The 17,555-nt window shown below is 27.1% G+C and overlaps 1 protein-coding gene across 4 annotated transcripts in view; it reads left to right on the top strand.

Annotated features, from left to right (window-relative positions):
* Nucleotides 1–4,098, top strand: part of LOC129948585 (collagen alpha-2(IX) chain) — a 405,200-nt gene extending 401,102 nt beyond the window's left edge. For all 4 annotated transcript variants that reach the window (XM_056059695.1, XM_056059694.1, XM_056059696.1 and 1 more), the window contains one exon: nt 3,641–4,098. In XM_056059695.1, coding sequence (XP_055915670.1) covers nt 3,641–3,698 — 58 coding nt within the window. In that variant the 3' untranslated portion in view covers nt 3,699–4,098. The remainder of the gene's footprint in view (nt 1–3,640) is intronic.
* Nucleotides 4,099–17,555: the final 13,457 nt, after the last annotated feature.

Here is a 17,555-nt window from a genome sequence, read left to right on the forward strand (position 1 = left end):
ACTCCATATTAAGAACAAAGAAAAAATAAAATGCTAATTTTAATATTTAATAGCACTCAACTATAGAAAATTGCAACTGAAATTTTTGTATAGATAAATTTCGACCTAAAACAAAATATATACGAAAAAGTACTTAATATTGAATTTTAACTTTTGTCAGACTCCAACAAATTTTTCATCCCACAAAAATATTTTATAGTTCCCGTGGAATGATGGTAAGTGCGTTGGGCTGTCATGTCAAAGATCTTGGGTTGAATTCCTGCCTGTGCCATCTAAAGTTTGTTTCACGGGTACTGCCTCTTGCAAGGAAATAACAATTCCTCCAAAAGTTATTATTCTTGTCAAATAAGCCATTTAAATTCGGCTGTGGGTCCCCTTCCATATCCCTGCCAACAATTGTTACACAAGGGAATGGTTAAGAGCTGTGAGTCACTAGACAATAGTTCGTAGCAGACTGTTGCTCCATCCAATTTATTTATTATTTTACACTTTGTAACATTTAAAGACAGTTTTTCATATATTAATCTAAGTTAACAAAAAAAAACTATTGATTCATTTAAATTCTTTAATATATACTGACATAAATCATTTTAAATAGCATTTGAAGATGTTTGGCTGGTACTAATGGGAAGCAGGGCCGTCGAGAGGAATTCAGGGCTCGGGACGGGAAAATCTCGCTCTCCCCCCCCCCCCCCACTTTTACCATTTTTTTTTTAAGGTCTAACTGCAATTACGAATAGCTTGAAATTGGTTGGAATTAAAGGAAATAATAATTTTTCGTTTGCAAAGTGAACTGAAAAAAAAACTTTAATCATAAAATCAATCTTAGGGTATAGTCCAGTTTAGTCAAAACGGAAGATGGATAGAAAATAATTCTACATGCGAGTAGAACAGATTCCGAACAGGATCATACCTTTAATTCGATATTGACAACAGCATGTTGGTTGGTGGATGAACTATTTAAAAAAAAATAGAATGAAGATCTTTAACATACTATAAAAATAAAATAGAGCGAAGAAAAAGTATTTGAAATTTGTCTTTAAAAAAAACTATGTATTTTAAAAGGTTTACATTGAATACTCTTTATTGGTGTTCTTTATATTAAAATATTCGCACGTTTATTGAAGTTAGTCCTTTTGCAAACGAGCTTTCCTAGCTTTTTGAGCAGCAAAACAACTTATAATTACATCGAAATTAAATTTCTTTGCCAAAGGTGCCTCGAAACATAGTGTAGCTAGTCCAGAATTACGATCTTGTGATGAGAACGAATGATGAAAATTCTTTGTTCTGCCAAGGTTGTTAATTGAACGTTCGGTATGGTTAAAAACAAACGAAGAGCAACACAAATGTTGGGGAAAATCGTCTTCAAGTTCTGGGAATAAATAGTATTGAGCAAACTCAATGGCGGAAGTTCTGCTTCAAATTGGCTTCATAAATGTGTTTCAGATGAATTATTTCTTCTTTCAACTCTTGAGACACATGCGAGTTATACTTTTGGATGAACCTTGTTTCCATTGTTGAAAACTGCCAAAAAAATGAAAATGTAGCATTCAAATTCTTCATCGTATCAAGGATGACGTAAAAGATGTTTTTCTTGAAATTTATTTCTTCGTCTGTTTCAATTTGCTCTCCGGCTCCTCGATTTTCTCCAAAATGTCTCTTGAATTGAGTTTTTCGGTTCAATGGGAACGATTCTGAAAAATCCCCCAATCCAGTTTCGAATGAAGTTCAAATCGGAGATGAAGTTGCCGGAGATTTCGAATTTCAACGTCAATAGTCATGTTTCTGGCTTGAAGAATGATACTTCTTTCACATAGAGCGCTAAGAACCTTACACCAAATTGAAGACATCATCACGTATTCAAATTTGTGTATATATTCTTCTAGCTTCAGAAGTTAAATTAATATCACTTAAGGCTCCTAATGATGTTCTAAGGTTCCACTGCCTCAATTCTAGCGGACCATTTTGTATCGGATAGTTTGTGAAGGGATCCGGCCACATTCTTCTTAAGAATGTCCAAACGTTGGGCACTGCTGCTAAACAACTTCAAACACTTCTGAACAAGTCCAAAAAATGTGATTGCCGCAGTACAACATTTCTCTGAATCGACTCTACACAAGTTAAAGCTGTGAGCTGCACATGGTGAATACACCGCATTCTGATTTTTGTTTAAAATATGACTTTGTGCACCATTATATTGTCCTTTCATATTGCTTCCATTGTCATAGCCTTGTACACAGCAGTCTTCTAAAGGGATTCCGTTCTTTGCCAATGTTTCGCAGATCAAATCAGCTATTGCGGTGCCAGTTCTTTTTTGTCGCAATCGACAAATTCCAAAAACCATTCTTGGATGGTGAACACATTTTCTTCCAAGCGCAGATATCGCAAAATAAATGTGTTTTGTTGCACATGACTTGAATTGGGTGTTACATCGACAATTATAGCGAATTAACTGACGTTTTCAATCTCAATCACAAATTTTAATAAACTCATTTTGAACCTCAACGGAAAGGTAGTGGACTTGCAGACGTTTGTGCTCTTGTTGTGAAATTCTTACTTTTTCCAAGTGCTCCTGAAGTAAGGGGTCATAATGACTAATTTATTCCAAAATGCCCAAAAAATTACCATTATTTGGCTCTCCAATAAGATTGCCATCGCCTCGTATTCCTATACCCCTAGTGGGATTTTCCGGTCCCCCGAAAACAAATAAAAAATTTCGTTTACAGCAGAAACAAAAATAGAAGAAAAGAAAATTAATAGAAATAGAAACCGAAATAAATATTTGTGTTTTGTATTAATTTGCCGGGCCCCTTATTTTGACTTTAACAATTTTCAAAATAAGATTAATTTGAAATGTACGTTAAATTAAATAAGAAAACTTTATTATAACTTTCTTTCAATACTTTAGAGTTGCCCAATTTTCCAATAAATATAAACAAAAATGTGTGCCAATAATAATCAGGGGGCCCAGATCGGCAAGTTTGGGACCTATTAATTGGCAGATAACATGCAAACAGGGGGCCGATTGCGAAAGCATGAAAGCCTCTAAAAATAAGTGAAAATAGGTATGTTGATGATAAATATAGAGTATATTCTCATTGCTTTCAATTTAGCAGGCCCCTAGAAAATCCCGCGCCCATTGGGTTTTCCCCCTACCTCCCTTTCCACGTAGCTGATGGGAAGTTATCAGTTATTTCTAAAAAATGAAGACGTTCCTTTTTTCTTATATGCCAATCTCAGTCATTTTTTCTTTCAAAGATCAATCCACTCCTAAAATGTTTAATTTTAATCAGGAACATTTGTTTGAGTGATCTATGAAAACAATATCCAATAATTGGTTTTAATGTTGAAAACCATTGAAAGCTTTAACCTGCCATTAACTCCTTTTTTTTCCTTCTTGTTGAAGTCTATTGGAGATGGTAGCTAAGTTTATACGATTTGTTCTATATTCTCCACCTTATGTGAGAACCTTATTGGAAACATTTGTAAGTCACTCAAAATAATAAAACAAAAATTAATTAATTGCAAATATTAATAAAACATTAATCCAAACCAGCTTAAACCTAAACAAATAAAACAGATTAGTATTTTTCTTTGTAATATCTTCTAATATTTATTTTCTTTTTTTTTTGTTTTTCAGAGGACGAAACTTTGAAACGGCAGAAGAATATGCTGAATATCTTAAAAATATCACTTGAGATGACTTTAATTTATGTAATTAAAACAAAAAAAAAAAAAAACAAACATACCAAATAAATAAAAGAAAAACCAAGAATAAAAAATAAAAACAAAAAAAAATAAACAAACAAACAAAAAGGACTGTGCCATAATGAGAAAGATGATGTTTCCAAAAGAAAAACCATCAACAGGTTGGTGTTGCTTAGTTTCTACCTTCAATCCAAAGCAACCCCCACCCCCCATTAAAAAAAAACCCAACCAAAAAACAAACACCACTCAACGCAATGAAAACAAAGAACCTGAGAAATATTGCTTCGAGAATTATTATAAAAAGCAACCTCCCTTCTCCTCGTTATATTTTTTAATTAAAAATAAAACAATACAAACAACAAAATTCTTGGCTATCGTTAAATTATAAAAATTATAAACAAAAAAAATTGAAAAGACTACCAACGTATAAACTTTTGTATTATTATACTCTCTCTTTCTATCTTATGTCCCTCTCTATTATTTTTACCAATATTTAAGTTATTTAATACAAAACAAACAAACAAAAATAAAATTATTGTATATTTTTTTATAAATAAAAATGCGAGTATTTGTAATATCCAAACAAAATTTATTTACAATAAAAACAAAAACAAAACAATAAAATTTACTTCATGCATTTAAAATTAATTATTTTGCATTTTTTGATTTGACATTTAACGAATTGCATTTAAAAAAAATTAAAAAAAAACAAACAAAATACAACAAAAAACTGAAGTAAATTAAATAAAAAAAGAAAACAACATAAAATAATAAAAATTAAAAATATAAGTGAAAATTTAAATTTAAATAAGTTTTTTATACGAGAAATACAAGTTTTTTAGTTAGTATACAACAAAATAAATATAAAATTTAATATAATGTAATTAAATACTTAAATTATAAAACAATATATATTATATTATAAATTATGTACTTTATTAATTTAAGCTTAGTACATACGTATAATTAGAACTATACATAAATATAATAAATTATATGAAAATTAATCAATACAGAAAAACATTCATGTTAAAAAAAGAACAAAAACAATTCGATTTGTACATTGTAAACTAAATTTTAGTAATTTTAAAACTATTGCATTATATTATATTTAAACAAAAATGAAAAAACTTAATAATAGCAAATGTATAGGTCATTTTTTGTGTGCATTGTTTTTATTTTTAGAATTTAAATAAGAAATGGAATGAAACTCAGTTGAAAAACAAAAACAAAATCATTATTCTAGTCCTTAAGGAGATTTTGCGATAGTAAGAAAATTTTATAAAATTTAGCGCAGGAAATTTGTTTAATTATTTGGATAGTTAATAGATAAAAAATGTGTTGATACAATTTATTGTTATTTATAATATTGTAAGTTTTTTGTTACCTTATTAGTCCTAAATATGTCGTTTTTAAATTTGGATAGAATTTTTGAAAATCTGCATTTTTTCAATACAACTTAGTATTTTTGTTTTAATTGTCCTTTACTAAGTTTACTTAAAATCTAACGATGTTTGCAGAAACTTGGAAATCAGAAAACCAACTTTTGCTTCTAGAACCTCTAATCTTTGGAAAACTTTTCTTCAATCCAGGAATGGTTGATTTATTCTGCTTCTTATTTTTTCTTATCAAGTACAGAACTTTTTATGTGAGAAATTTTGTTTTTACTTTGAGTTAACTTTAACTTTACAAAATCGAATAGATTTTTTTTTAAATAATGCTTCGACCTTTTTTTTATACATTCATGAGTTTTTGACTTTTTTTCTGAAAAACCAACAAAATACCTTTTAGATTATTTTCAGCTTTTATAAGACGTTATCTGTCTTTTTTTTCTTTCGTTTAATAAAACTCTTACAACTTAAATAAATTTTAAAAATGTTGCCTCTTAAGACTACAAAAATCGAGAAGATATCTTTTGTTGATTTCATTCAATTTTAGTTCAAAATGTGCTTCAAAGAATGCATTATTTTAAGAGACCTTGATTATAATCATTTTAAAATTAAAACCTTGAAACATCTTAAATCCAAAATTTAATTTTCAATCAACAATTTGAAACCAAATTATATGATAATTTAAACTGCGCATTCTTACACTGCCAAAAAAGCAACAAATTCATTTAAAAAACAAACAAAAAACAAGAGATTCTCCTAAATAAAAACAAAAACTAAATATTTCTCTTATAAAGAATTTAATTATTACAAAAAAAAAAATGCAAATAGTTAAAAAAAATACCAAAACAACTGACATCGGCGCAAAATCTTTTGTAAATAAATTTATAATAAAAAAGATATTATACATATAAAAAAATCCAGTTTTAAGTTGTAATATTTTTGAATATTTTAAACTAAAAAAATTAAATTATATTATAATTTTTAGTCTAAGAAAAACTAATATAACAATGAAAAACATCCATAACTCCCGATCATAATATTCTCGCTCATGTAGATGTTACCATACAAAAAAAATATGTCAAAAAATGAATAAGTCAAAAACATTGAAAACTTCAAGCGTTAATCCATCAGCAATTTGGATTCATTTCAAAATGGCAATAAACGAAGTTTCAAAACAAAAAAAAAAACAAAAAAAAATTCAAGAGAAATAAAACAATTTTTATCACCAACCAATAAAATGAAATAAAATAAAATAAAATAAGAAAAAAACTAAAGAACAATAAAATTCAAACAATGAAGAGAAATAAAATTTAAAATAAAAAAAAATATAAATAAAACAAAATCCAATTCAATAAAATGTAAAATAATAAAAGAAGAAAATAAAACTCACTCAATATGAACAAAAAACCAACTCATTTTCTCCTTATGAATAAGTTTTTAATTGTAAAGAAAAAGATTAAAAATAATAAATAAATATAAGTAAAATGAATGAAAAGAAAAGTTTTGTATTTATTTTTATTTTTTTTTGTGTAAAGGAAGGACGCATGCTGTTTTTGAACTGGGTATCCTACCCACCCAACATATACACTCATCCTATCTGTCTTTAGAGTCTATACGAAGCTGAAACATCATGAAGTGTATTGGATGTCCCGATTTCAATATTAAGGGATTTACTATGCACATACATTTTTGTTTTCAATGATATTGGACATTCTGAGGATGAAAAAGAAAATTTCCATTTGAAAACAAGGGACTTTGAATGTTTAGTATAGATATTTTGACTGACCAACCCCGATATGATTTAAAAACTGCATAGTTTAAACATTGTTGGTCTTATGGTTCTGCTAATAGAACCTATTTGGGTGAAAATCGGTGCTTTATGAGAGTTGCACACGATTCTTTTTAACTGAAATAATTTATTCAACCAAATATCTAGTTTTTATTTAGATTTAAAATTTTCTTGTAAAAATTCTGAACTCCTGGTATTTCTCAAACGACCAAAAAAATAGAATGATAAAATTATTTTTTCAAAAAAAAACTAAAATTCTGCAAATTCTCAGTTCAAATATACCAGGAGTTCATAATTTTCGCAAGCAAATTTAGATATTTTTAGAATCAAAAACGACATTGATTTTATGGACAGTTTTCCAATTTTCGAAATCAGTGCCAGTGAAAAATACCAGGAGTTCAGAATTTTTGCAAGCAAATTTGATTATTTAAAAAATTAAAAACAACATTGATTTTCTCGACAATTTTCAAATTTTTGAAATCAGTGTCAGTCAAAATAGTTCAGAATTTTCGCAAGCGAATTCGAATATTTTTAGAATTATAAACAATATTAATTTTCTAGACAGTTTTCCAATCTTCGAAATCAGTAGCATTCAAAAATACAAGGAGTTCAGAACTTTTGCAAGCAAATTTGTATTTGATTTTCTGGACAGTTTTCCAATTTTTAAAATCAATGTTAGTGAAAAATACCAGGAGTTCAGAATTTTTGCAAGTAATTTCAATATTTTGCTTGTTTGAAAACAAAAATAATATTCTGGACAGTTATCCAATTTTCGAAATCAGTGCCAGTCAAAAATACCAGGAGTTCAGAATTTTTGCAAGAAAATTTCAATATTTTTAGAATTAAAAACAACATTGATTTTCTGGACAATTTTCCAATTATTTGAAATCAATGTTAGATAAAAATACCAGTAGTTCAGAATTTATGCAAGCAAATTTGAATGCAAAAAAACAACATTGATTTTCTGGACAGTTTTCCAGTTTTTAAAATCAGTAACAGTCAAAAATACCAGGAGTTCAGAATTTTTGCAAGCAAATTTGATTATTTAAAGAATTAAAAACAACATTGATTTTCTCGACAATTTTCCAATTTTTGAAATCAGTGTCCGTCAAAAATACCAGGAGTTCAGAAGTTTTGCAAGCAAATTTGAATATTTTTAGAATTAAAAACGACAATTATTTTCTGGACAGTTTTCCAATTTTCGAAGTCAAAAATACCAGGAGTTCAGAATTTTCCCAAGCAAATTTGAATATTTTTAGAATTAAAAACGGCCATGATTTTCAGGCAGTTTTCCAATTTTTGAAATCAATATCAATGAAAAATACCAAGAGTTCAGAATTTTTGCAAGAAAATTTGAATATTTTTCGAATTAAAAACGACAATTATTTTTTGGACAGTTTTCCAATTTTCGAAGTCAAAAATACCAGGAGTTCAGAATTTTCCCAAGCAAATTTGAATATTTTTAGAATTAAAAACGACAATTATTTTCTGGACAGTTTTCCAATTTTCGAAGTCAAAAATACCAGGAGTTCAGAATTTTCCCAAGCAAATTTGAATATTTTTAGAATTAAAAACAATAATTATTTTCTGGACGGTTTAACAATTTTCGAAATCAGTGTCAGTCAAAAATAATAGGAGTTCAGAATTTTCGCAAGCAGATTTGAATATTTTTAGAATTAAAAACGACAATTATTTTCTGGACAGTTTTCCAATTTTCGAAGTCAAAAATACCAGGAGTTCAGAATTTTCCCAAGCAAATTTGAATATTTTTAGAATTAAAAACGGCCATGATTTTCAGGACAGTTTTCCAATTTTTGAAATCAATATCAATGAAAAATACCAAGAGTTCAGAATTTTTGCAAGAAAATTTGAATATTTTTCGAATTAAAAACGACAATTATTTTTTGGACAGTTTTCCAATTTTCGAAGTCAAAAATACCAGGAATTCAGAATTTTCCCAAGCAAATTTGAATATTTTTAGAATTAAAACGACAGTTATTTTCTGGACAGTTTTCCAATTTTCGAAATCAGTATTAGTCAAAAATACCAGGAGTTCATAATTTTTGCAAGAAAATGTCAATGTTTTTTTGTTTGAAAACAATAGTAATTTTCTGGACAGTTTTCCAATTTTCGAAGTCAAAAATACCAGGAGTTCAGAATTTTCCCAAGCAAATTTGAATATTTTTAGAATTAAAAACGGCCATGATATTCAGGACAGTTTTCCAATTTGTGAAATCAATATCAGTGAAAAATACCAGGAGTTCAGAATTTTTGCAAGAAAATTTGAACATATTTTTGTTTGAAAACAATAATTATTTTCTGGACGGTTTAACAATTTTCGAAATCAGTGGCATTCAAAAATACCAGGAGTTCAGAATTTTTGCAAGTAAATTTGAATATTTTTCGAATTAAAAACAACATTGGTTTTCTGGACAGTTTTCCAATTTTCGAAATCAGTACAAGTCAAAAATACCAGGAGTTCAGAATTTTCGCAAGCAAATTTGAATATTTTTCGAATTAAAAACAACATTGGTTTTCTGGACAGTTTTCCAATTTTCGAAATCAGTACAAGTCAAAAATACCAGGCGTTCAGAATTTTCGCAAGCAAATTTGAATATTTTTAGAATTAAAAACGGCCATGATATTCAGGACAGTTTTCCAATTTTTGAAATCAATATCAGTGAAAAATACCAGGAGTTCAGAATTTTCGCAAGAAAATTTCAATATTGTTTTGTTTGAAAACAATAATAATATTCTGGACAGTTATCCAATTTTCGAAGCCAAAAATACCAGGAGTTCAGAACTTAAGCGAATTTCAATATTTTTTTGTTTGGAAACAAAAATTTTTTTCTAGACAGTTTTCCAATTTTTGAAATCAATGTCAGTGGAACATACCAGGAGTTCAGAATTTTTGCAAGCAAATTTGTATATTTTAAGAATTAAAAACAACATTGATTTTCTGGACAGTTTTCCAATTTTTGAAATTAATGTCAGTGGAAAATACCAGGAGTTCATAATTTTTGCAAGAAAATTTCAATGGTTTTTTGTTTGAAAACAATAATAATTTTCTGGACAGTTTTCCAATTTTCGAAGTCCAGGAGTTCAGAATTTTCCCAAGCAAATTTAAATATTTCTAGAATTTAAAACGGCCATGATTTTCTGGACAGTTTTCCAATTTTCGAAATCAGTACCAATCAAAAGTACCAGGAGTTCAGAATTTTTGCAAGCAAATTTCAATATTTTTTTGTTTGAAAACAATAATAGTTTTCTGGACAATTATCCAATTTTTGAAATCAGTACCAGTCAAAAATACCAGGAGTTCAGAATTTTTGCAAGCAAATTTGAATATTTTTCGAATTAAAAACAACATTGATTTTCTGGACAGTTTTCCAATTTTTGAAATCAATGTCAGTGGAAAATACCAGGAGTTCAGAATTTTTGCAAGCAAATTTGAATATTTTTCGAATTAAAAACAACATTGATTTTCTGGACAGTTTTCCAATTTTCGAAATCAATGTCAGTGAAAAATACCAGAAGTTTCGAATTTTTGCAAGAAACTGTTTTTTTTTGTTTGAAAACAATAATAATTTTCGGGACAGTTTTCGAATTTTCGAAGTCAAAAATACCAGGAGTTCAGAATTTTTGCAAGCAAATTTGAATATTTTTCGAATTAAAAACAACATTGATTTTCTGGACAGTTTTCCAATTTTTGAAATCAATGTCAGTGGAAAATACCAGGAGTTCAGAATTTTTGCAAGAAAATTTCAATATTTTTTTGTTTGAAAACAATAATTATTTTCTGGACGGTTTAACAATTTTCGAAATCAGTGGCAGTCAAAAATACCAGGAGTTCAGAATTTTTGCAAGCAAATTTGAATATTTTTTTGTTTGAAAACAATAATTATTTTCTGGACGGTTTAACAATTTTCGCAAGCAGATTTGAATATTTTTAGAATTAAAAACGACAATTATTTTTTGGACAGTTTTCCAATTTTCGAAGTCAAAAATACCAGGAGTTCAGAATTTTTGCAAGCAAATTTGAATATTTTTCGAATTAAAAACAACATTGATTTTCTGGACAGTTTTCCAATTTTTGAAATCAATGTCAGTAAAAAATACCAGAAGTTCGGAATTTTTGCAAACAAATTTCAACATTTTTTTTGTTTGGAAAAATAAAAACTTTTAAATAGTTTTAAAATTTTCGAAATCAAAATACCAGGAGTTCAGAATTTTCGCAAGCAAATTTGAATATTTTTAGAATTAAAAACAACATTGATTTTCTGGACAGTTTTCCAATTTTCGAAATCAATGACAGTGAAAAATACCAGAAGTTCAGAATTTTTGCAAGAAAATTATTTTTTTTTTGTTTGAAAACAGTAATAATTTTCTGGACAGTTTTCCAATTTTCGAAATCAGTACCAGTCAAAAATACCAGGAGTTCAGAATTTTTGCAAGCAAATTTGAATATTTTTAGAATTAAAAACGGCCATGATTTTCTGGACAGTTTTCCAATTTTCGAAATCAGTGGCAGTCAAAAATACCAGGAGTTCAGAATTTTCCCAAGCAAATTTGAATATTTTTAGAATTAAAAACGGCCATGATTTTCTGGACAGTTTTCCAATTTTCGAAATTAGTACCAGTCAAAAATACCAGGAGTTCAGAATTTTTGCAAGCAAATTTGAATATTTTTTTGTTTGAAAACAATAATTATTTTCTGGACGGTTTAACAATTTTCGCAAGCAGATTTGAATATTTTTAGAATTAAAAACGACAATTATTTTTTGGACAGTTTTCCAATTTTCGAAGTCAAAAATACCAGGAGTTCAGAATTTTTGCAAGCAAATTTGAATATTTTTCGAATTAAAAACAACATTGATTTTCTGGACAGTTTTCCAATTTTCGAAATCAATGACAGTGAAAAATACCAGAAGTTCAGAATTTTTGCAAACAAATTTCAACATTTTTTTTGTTTGGAAAAATAAAAACTTTCTGGACAGTTTTAAAATTTTCGAAACCAAAAATACCAGGAGTTCAGAATTTTCGCAAGCAAATTTGAATATTTTTAGAATTAAAAACAACATTGATTTTCTGGACAGTTTTCCAATTTTCGAAATCAATGACAGTGAAAAATACCAGAAGTTCAGAATTTTTGCAAAAAAATTATTTTTTTTTGTTTGAAAACAGTAATAATTTTCTGGACAGTTTTCCAATTTTCGAAATCAGTACCAGTCAAAAATACCAGGAGTTCAGAATTTTTGCAAGCAAATTTGAATATTTTTAGAATTAAAAACAACATTGATTTTCTGAACAGTTTTCCAATTTTCGAAATCAATGACAGTGAAAAATACCAGAAGTTCAGAATTTTTGCAAGAAAATTATTTTTTTTTTGTTTGAAAACAATAATAATTTTCTGGACAGTTTTCCAATTTTCGAAGTCACTACCAGTCAGAAATAACAGGAAGTCAGAATTTTTGCGAGCAAATTTAAATATTTTAAGAATTAAAAACAACATTGATTTTCTGGACAGTTTTCCAATTTTCGAAATCAGTAGCAGTCAAAAATACCAGGAGTTCATAATTTTTGCAAGCAAATTTTCAAAGTCAAAAATACCAGGAGTTCAGAATTTTCGCAAGCAAATTTGAATATTTTAAGAATTAAAAACAACATTGATTTTCTGGACAGTTTTCCAATTTTTGAAATCAATGTCAGTGAAAAATACCAGGAGTTCAGAATTTTCGCAAGAAAATTTCAATATTGTTTTGTTTGAAAACAATAATATTATTCTGGACAGTTTTCCAATTTTCGAAGTCAAAAATACCAGGAGTTTAGAATTTTCGCACAAAAATTTGAATATTTTTAGAATTAAAAACGACAATTATTTTCTGGACAGTTTTCCAATTTTCGAAGTCAAAAATACCAGGAGTTCAGAATTTTTGCAAGCAAATTTAAATATTTCTCGAATTAAAAACAACATTGATTTTCCGGACAGTTTTCCAATTTACGAAATCATTGTCAGTGAAAAATACCAGGAGTTCAGAATTTTTGCAAGCAAATTTGAATATTTTTTTGTTTGAAAACAATAATTATTTTCTGGACGGTTTAACAATTTTCGAAATCAGTGGCAGTCAAAAATACCAGAAGTTCAGAATTTTCCCAAGCAAATTTGAATATTTTTAGAATTAAAAACGGCCATGATTTTCTGGCCAGTTTTCCAATGTTCAAAATCAGTACCAGTCAAAAATACCAGGAGTTCAGAATTTTTGCAAGCAAATTTTAATATTTTTTTGTTTGAAAACAATAATAGTTTTCTGGACAATTATCCAATTTTCGAAATCAGTACCAGTCAAAAATATTAGGAGTTCAGACTTTTCGCAAGCAAATTTGAATATTTTTATAGTTAAAACGACAATTATTTTCTGGACAGTTTTCCAATTTTCGAAATCAGTACAAGTCAAAAATACCAGGAGTTCAGAATTTTTGCAAGCAAATTTGAATATTTTTCGAATTAAAAACAACATTGATTTTCTGGACAGTTTTCCAATTTTTGAAATCAATGTCAGTGAAAAATACCAGGAGTTCAGAATTTTTTCAAGCAAATTTCAATATTTTTTTGTTTGAAAACAATAATAATTTTCTGGACAATTATCCAATTTTCGAAATCAGTACCAGTCAAAAATACCAGGAGTTCAGAATTTTTGCAAGCAAATTTGAATATTTTTCGAATTAAAAACAACATTGATTTTCTGGACAGTTTTCGAATTTTTGAAATCAGTGTCATTGAAAAATACCAGGAGTTCAGAATTTTTGCAAGCAAATTTGAATATTTTTAGAATTAAAAACAATATTGATTTTCTGGACAGTTTTCCAATTTTCGAAATCAATGGCAGTCAAAAATACCAGGAGTTCAGAATTTTTGCATGTAAGAACCAAATTTAAAGATCTTTGAAAGAAAGATCCCGATTACTTGTTGATTTTAATTCTTGAGAAATACAACAAACAATAAACTTCATATCCAAAAATTGTAATTTTTGTTTTAGTATGTAAAGTATACAAAATGAAACCTTTTTTTGGAAGACCGTATTGGCATATTATGACATAATAAAAGCTTAGAGCTTTGAAAGTTCTTGTATTAGCCAACTTTTAGCAATGTTTTTCTCGTACCTTTGTACATATGTATATGAAAATGTGTTCATATTAAAAGCTCGCACTTACTGTTTTTTGTTATTCTGAACTTAAAGTTTCTGTTTTCGACATAATTTCACAAACCTTTTGTTAAGCTTTTTTTGATGTTTAAGGCTGACTGCATCTTTGTATATTATAATATTTATACAAAGGCTGTGTCATAAATATCTGTTCGTATATAAGACCATGTGATAAAATACCTTCACAGGTCGAGATAAAAGTCTCTAAAGACCTCTAAAGACCTTGTGTGTGACACATCTAATGAACATATGCATGTGACCGTTAATACGACCGCTACGGATCCTCAATTACTTACTTACTTTTGATTTCTTATGTCACTTCCCATTCCAAACCCTTACCTATTTATATGAAAACCATAGTAATCTCATGGTGGAAGTCGAATAGGGCGGCATCTACATATTTTTTGTGGAACGTCCAGCGACGTCATTAATGGTGAAGTGGAGAAGGAGAGAGTTTTCATATACAAAGCCCTTAATCCTGTGTTTAATTATGGCCTTGAATATGTTTTCATATACAAAGATTATGGTCAAAACCAACCGTTATAACTGTTTTCATTCGCTTCGCTTAAAGTTAAAATAGGTGATAGTATTAGCTAAAATTGTATAAGCTTTCAAAGTTTAGTCGAAACTTTTTCGCTCAGTTTCCATAAAAAGCTTCAACCACAAAAACAAAACTTTTTGAACTTTTTATGCTACAAAATATAAAAGCTTTGCAAAAACTTTTATTAGATATCTAAGCTTCCAAAAGCTTTTTAATTTAGACACAGGGTGTTTTTTATATGTCGTTGTTTAAAAAATATTAATTTTTTAAAGGAGCTTTTTCGTATAAATTACCAAAATTTGAACTCCTGATCAAAGTTGTTAAAAAAAATCGTCTTTTTTTGCTCAAGCCAAATTGCTTACCTCACTTTTAAGTTGATATTTAGAAAAAACAAACCAAGCCATTTCAATATTTAAATTTTCAAATTATTTTTATTTCGCCATTTTTTGTTTTTATCGTGTATAAATTGTATAGAATATCTTTCTGCGTCATATCTTTATCTCTTTCCATTAAATAAGAAATAAACTAAAAACAACAACAAAAATATTTTAGTTAAATCTGTGTTTAAGAATTACAATAAATTTTAGTAAATGTTTTTTTTTTTGTAAAAGGAATTTTGGCATTTACAATAAATCACTTCAAATATACAAGAAGCTTTATAGGAGTAAAATAGTTATTTTTATAGTTTAGCTATTTTAATGTTACATTGAGATATTGTGATTATTTTTTTAAGAGTTGTACACATTTTTATAGATTTAAATAAAAAATATAAATTTTTAGTATATGTATTTTAGAAAAAGTATAGTAGTGTTTTTTTGTGGAAGTGTATGGTGTAAATATTTTAAATAAAATATTTGATTTTTTGTTTCAATTTGTATTTATTTCATCGGTGGTAATCGTCGCGATTAATAAAATACTTTGTTTTGTTTGTGAAAAAGTGTTAAAGATTTATAAATAAATATTCATAAACTATGTTATGTAAATAAAACCGAACAAATCACATTAATTCTGAATATGTATTTTTATAATATATTTTGTAGGCATTAATAGACATGAATAAAAAACGGTTCTGGTAGCAAAATCTAAATAAATTAAATAAATTTTCTTATTGTTTATAATCTTATAAAGATTTTTCCTAACAATGACGGCTATGCTAGTTCTTTAACAATTAATTTATTTGTTTATTTTTCTTAATGAATTTATACGAGTTTAATGTTGTGATATTTTTATTTGGTTTTTAACTTTTTATTTAAAATTTAACTTTATAAACATATTTTTATCAAATACTAATTTCTAACAACAATTACATTGATCCGTTCATTTATTTTTGTATATGTTATATTTATTTATGTAATAACTATGTTATTTTATGTTACTAACTTAGTAACTAATTTTTGATTTAAATAAAAATTGATATTATTTATAGTTTTTTTTTTCAATAATAATATGTATGTATTTTCATGTAGATTAAATATGTATGTAAATTTTAACAACTTTATGATTAGTTTTATTTCTTTTGTTTTTATTTTTTGTTTAATATGGTTACACATTAAAATATTGTTTATTAACACAGTAAAATTGTTTCTTTCGTGATAATTATTAATTATTATCATTTCTACATATTCTTATAAGTTGTTTGTTTTATTTAATTTTATTTTATTTATAAAATTGAATTATGCATTTTAAATATTTCTATCAACATGGTTGGGAACAATTTATTTTTTTTGTTTAGTCATTAATTTATTTCTTAAAAATATAATTAAATAAGGTATGTAGCAGTTTTATTTAACGTTTTATGTTTTTTGTGGTAAAATTATTTGGTTTTATTTTTTTTAAGCTAAATATTATTTAATTAATAATTATTTAAATTTCATGCTTATTTATAAATGATATCAAATGCCATTTTATTTTTTTTTTAATTCTTATTCAAATTTTTAAAATAATGATATGAATACAAAAAATCGCCTTTTTGTAACAAAATATGTTGTGCAAATTTATCTTTTTTTATTAAATGTAAAAATCACTTATATTAAAGCGATGTTTTTGTTGTAGCTTTTCAAAATTCATTTTTTGTTATTGTCTTCCAATTTTGTTATTTTTATTTAAAATTTGATTTTCAAGAATTCAATAATTTCAAATGTACTACAAAACAAAAGTATTTTCAAATTGTGGTCAAAATATTTGTTCACTTAATTATCGTTTTAAATCACAAAATTTTATAAAACCATTTTAATTTTCGTAATATCTTCTTTTGTCAGGAGATATTTTCAAGTGACAGTTGATTTAATCACGGTATTGCCATTTTCTTACACCAATATAAATGACAATCTACAAATAAAAAATCCGGTGCAAATTTAAACTCTTAGAGCAACAATATTTTACTTTTTTCAAATGTAAAGGGTGTCTCAAATACTGTATAAATAGTTCTAATTGGTAAAAAATAATTAGACTAACTCGTAGTTATCTCAAATTTGTCCACTGTTCTAGTTTGTTTTCAATTTTATACAAATTTAACTGTCAACTGCCCAAATGATGGCAATTTGAGGGTACTATTCCACTTTTCCAAATTCCTATTTTGTGTCGATTTTTTGTTTCTGTCATATGACAGAGGATTTTTATGAAAAAAATCAAAACAAAGTTTTGTTTCGTCATTATTTCAAAATCAAAAGGAAATAAATTCGTTGAATGAATAAAAGTAAGGGGTTCTTAGATAAATATTTCAAGAATATTAAATTGGCAACACTTAACTGGCCGTTTTATCAGCTGTCAGATCAGCTGTCAATTTTTGTTTTTTTTTTGGCAATATAACATGCTTCAAATGTGAATGCAGACTTTTATACAAGTTGTGGGGGGGGGGTGTTGTTTAATGTTCTGTAAAAGAGCCTAACAAAATTTAAATAACACAATGCGTATCTTAACGATAA

This window comes from Eupeodes corollae, chromosome 2 (assembly GCF_945859685.1).
Source record: "Eupeodes corollae chromosome 2, idEupCoro1.1, whole genome shotgun sequence".
Lineage (NCBI taxonomy): Eukaryota > Metazoa > Arthropoda > Insecta > Diptera > Syrphidae > Eupeodes > Eupeodes corollae.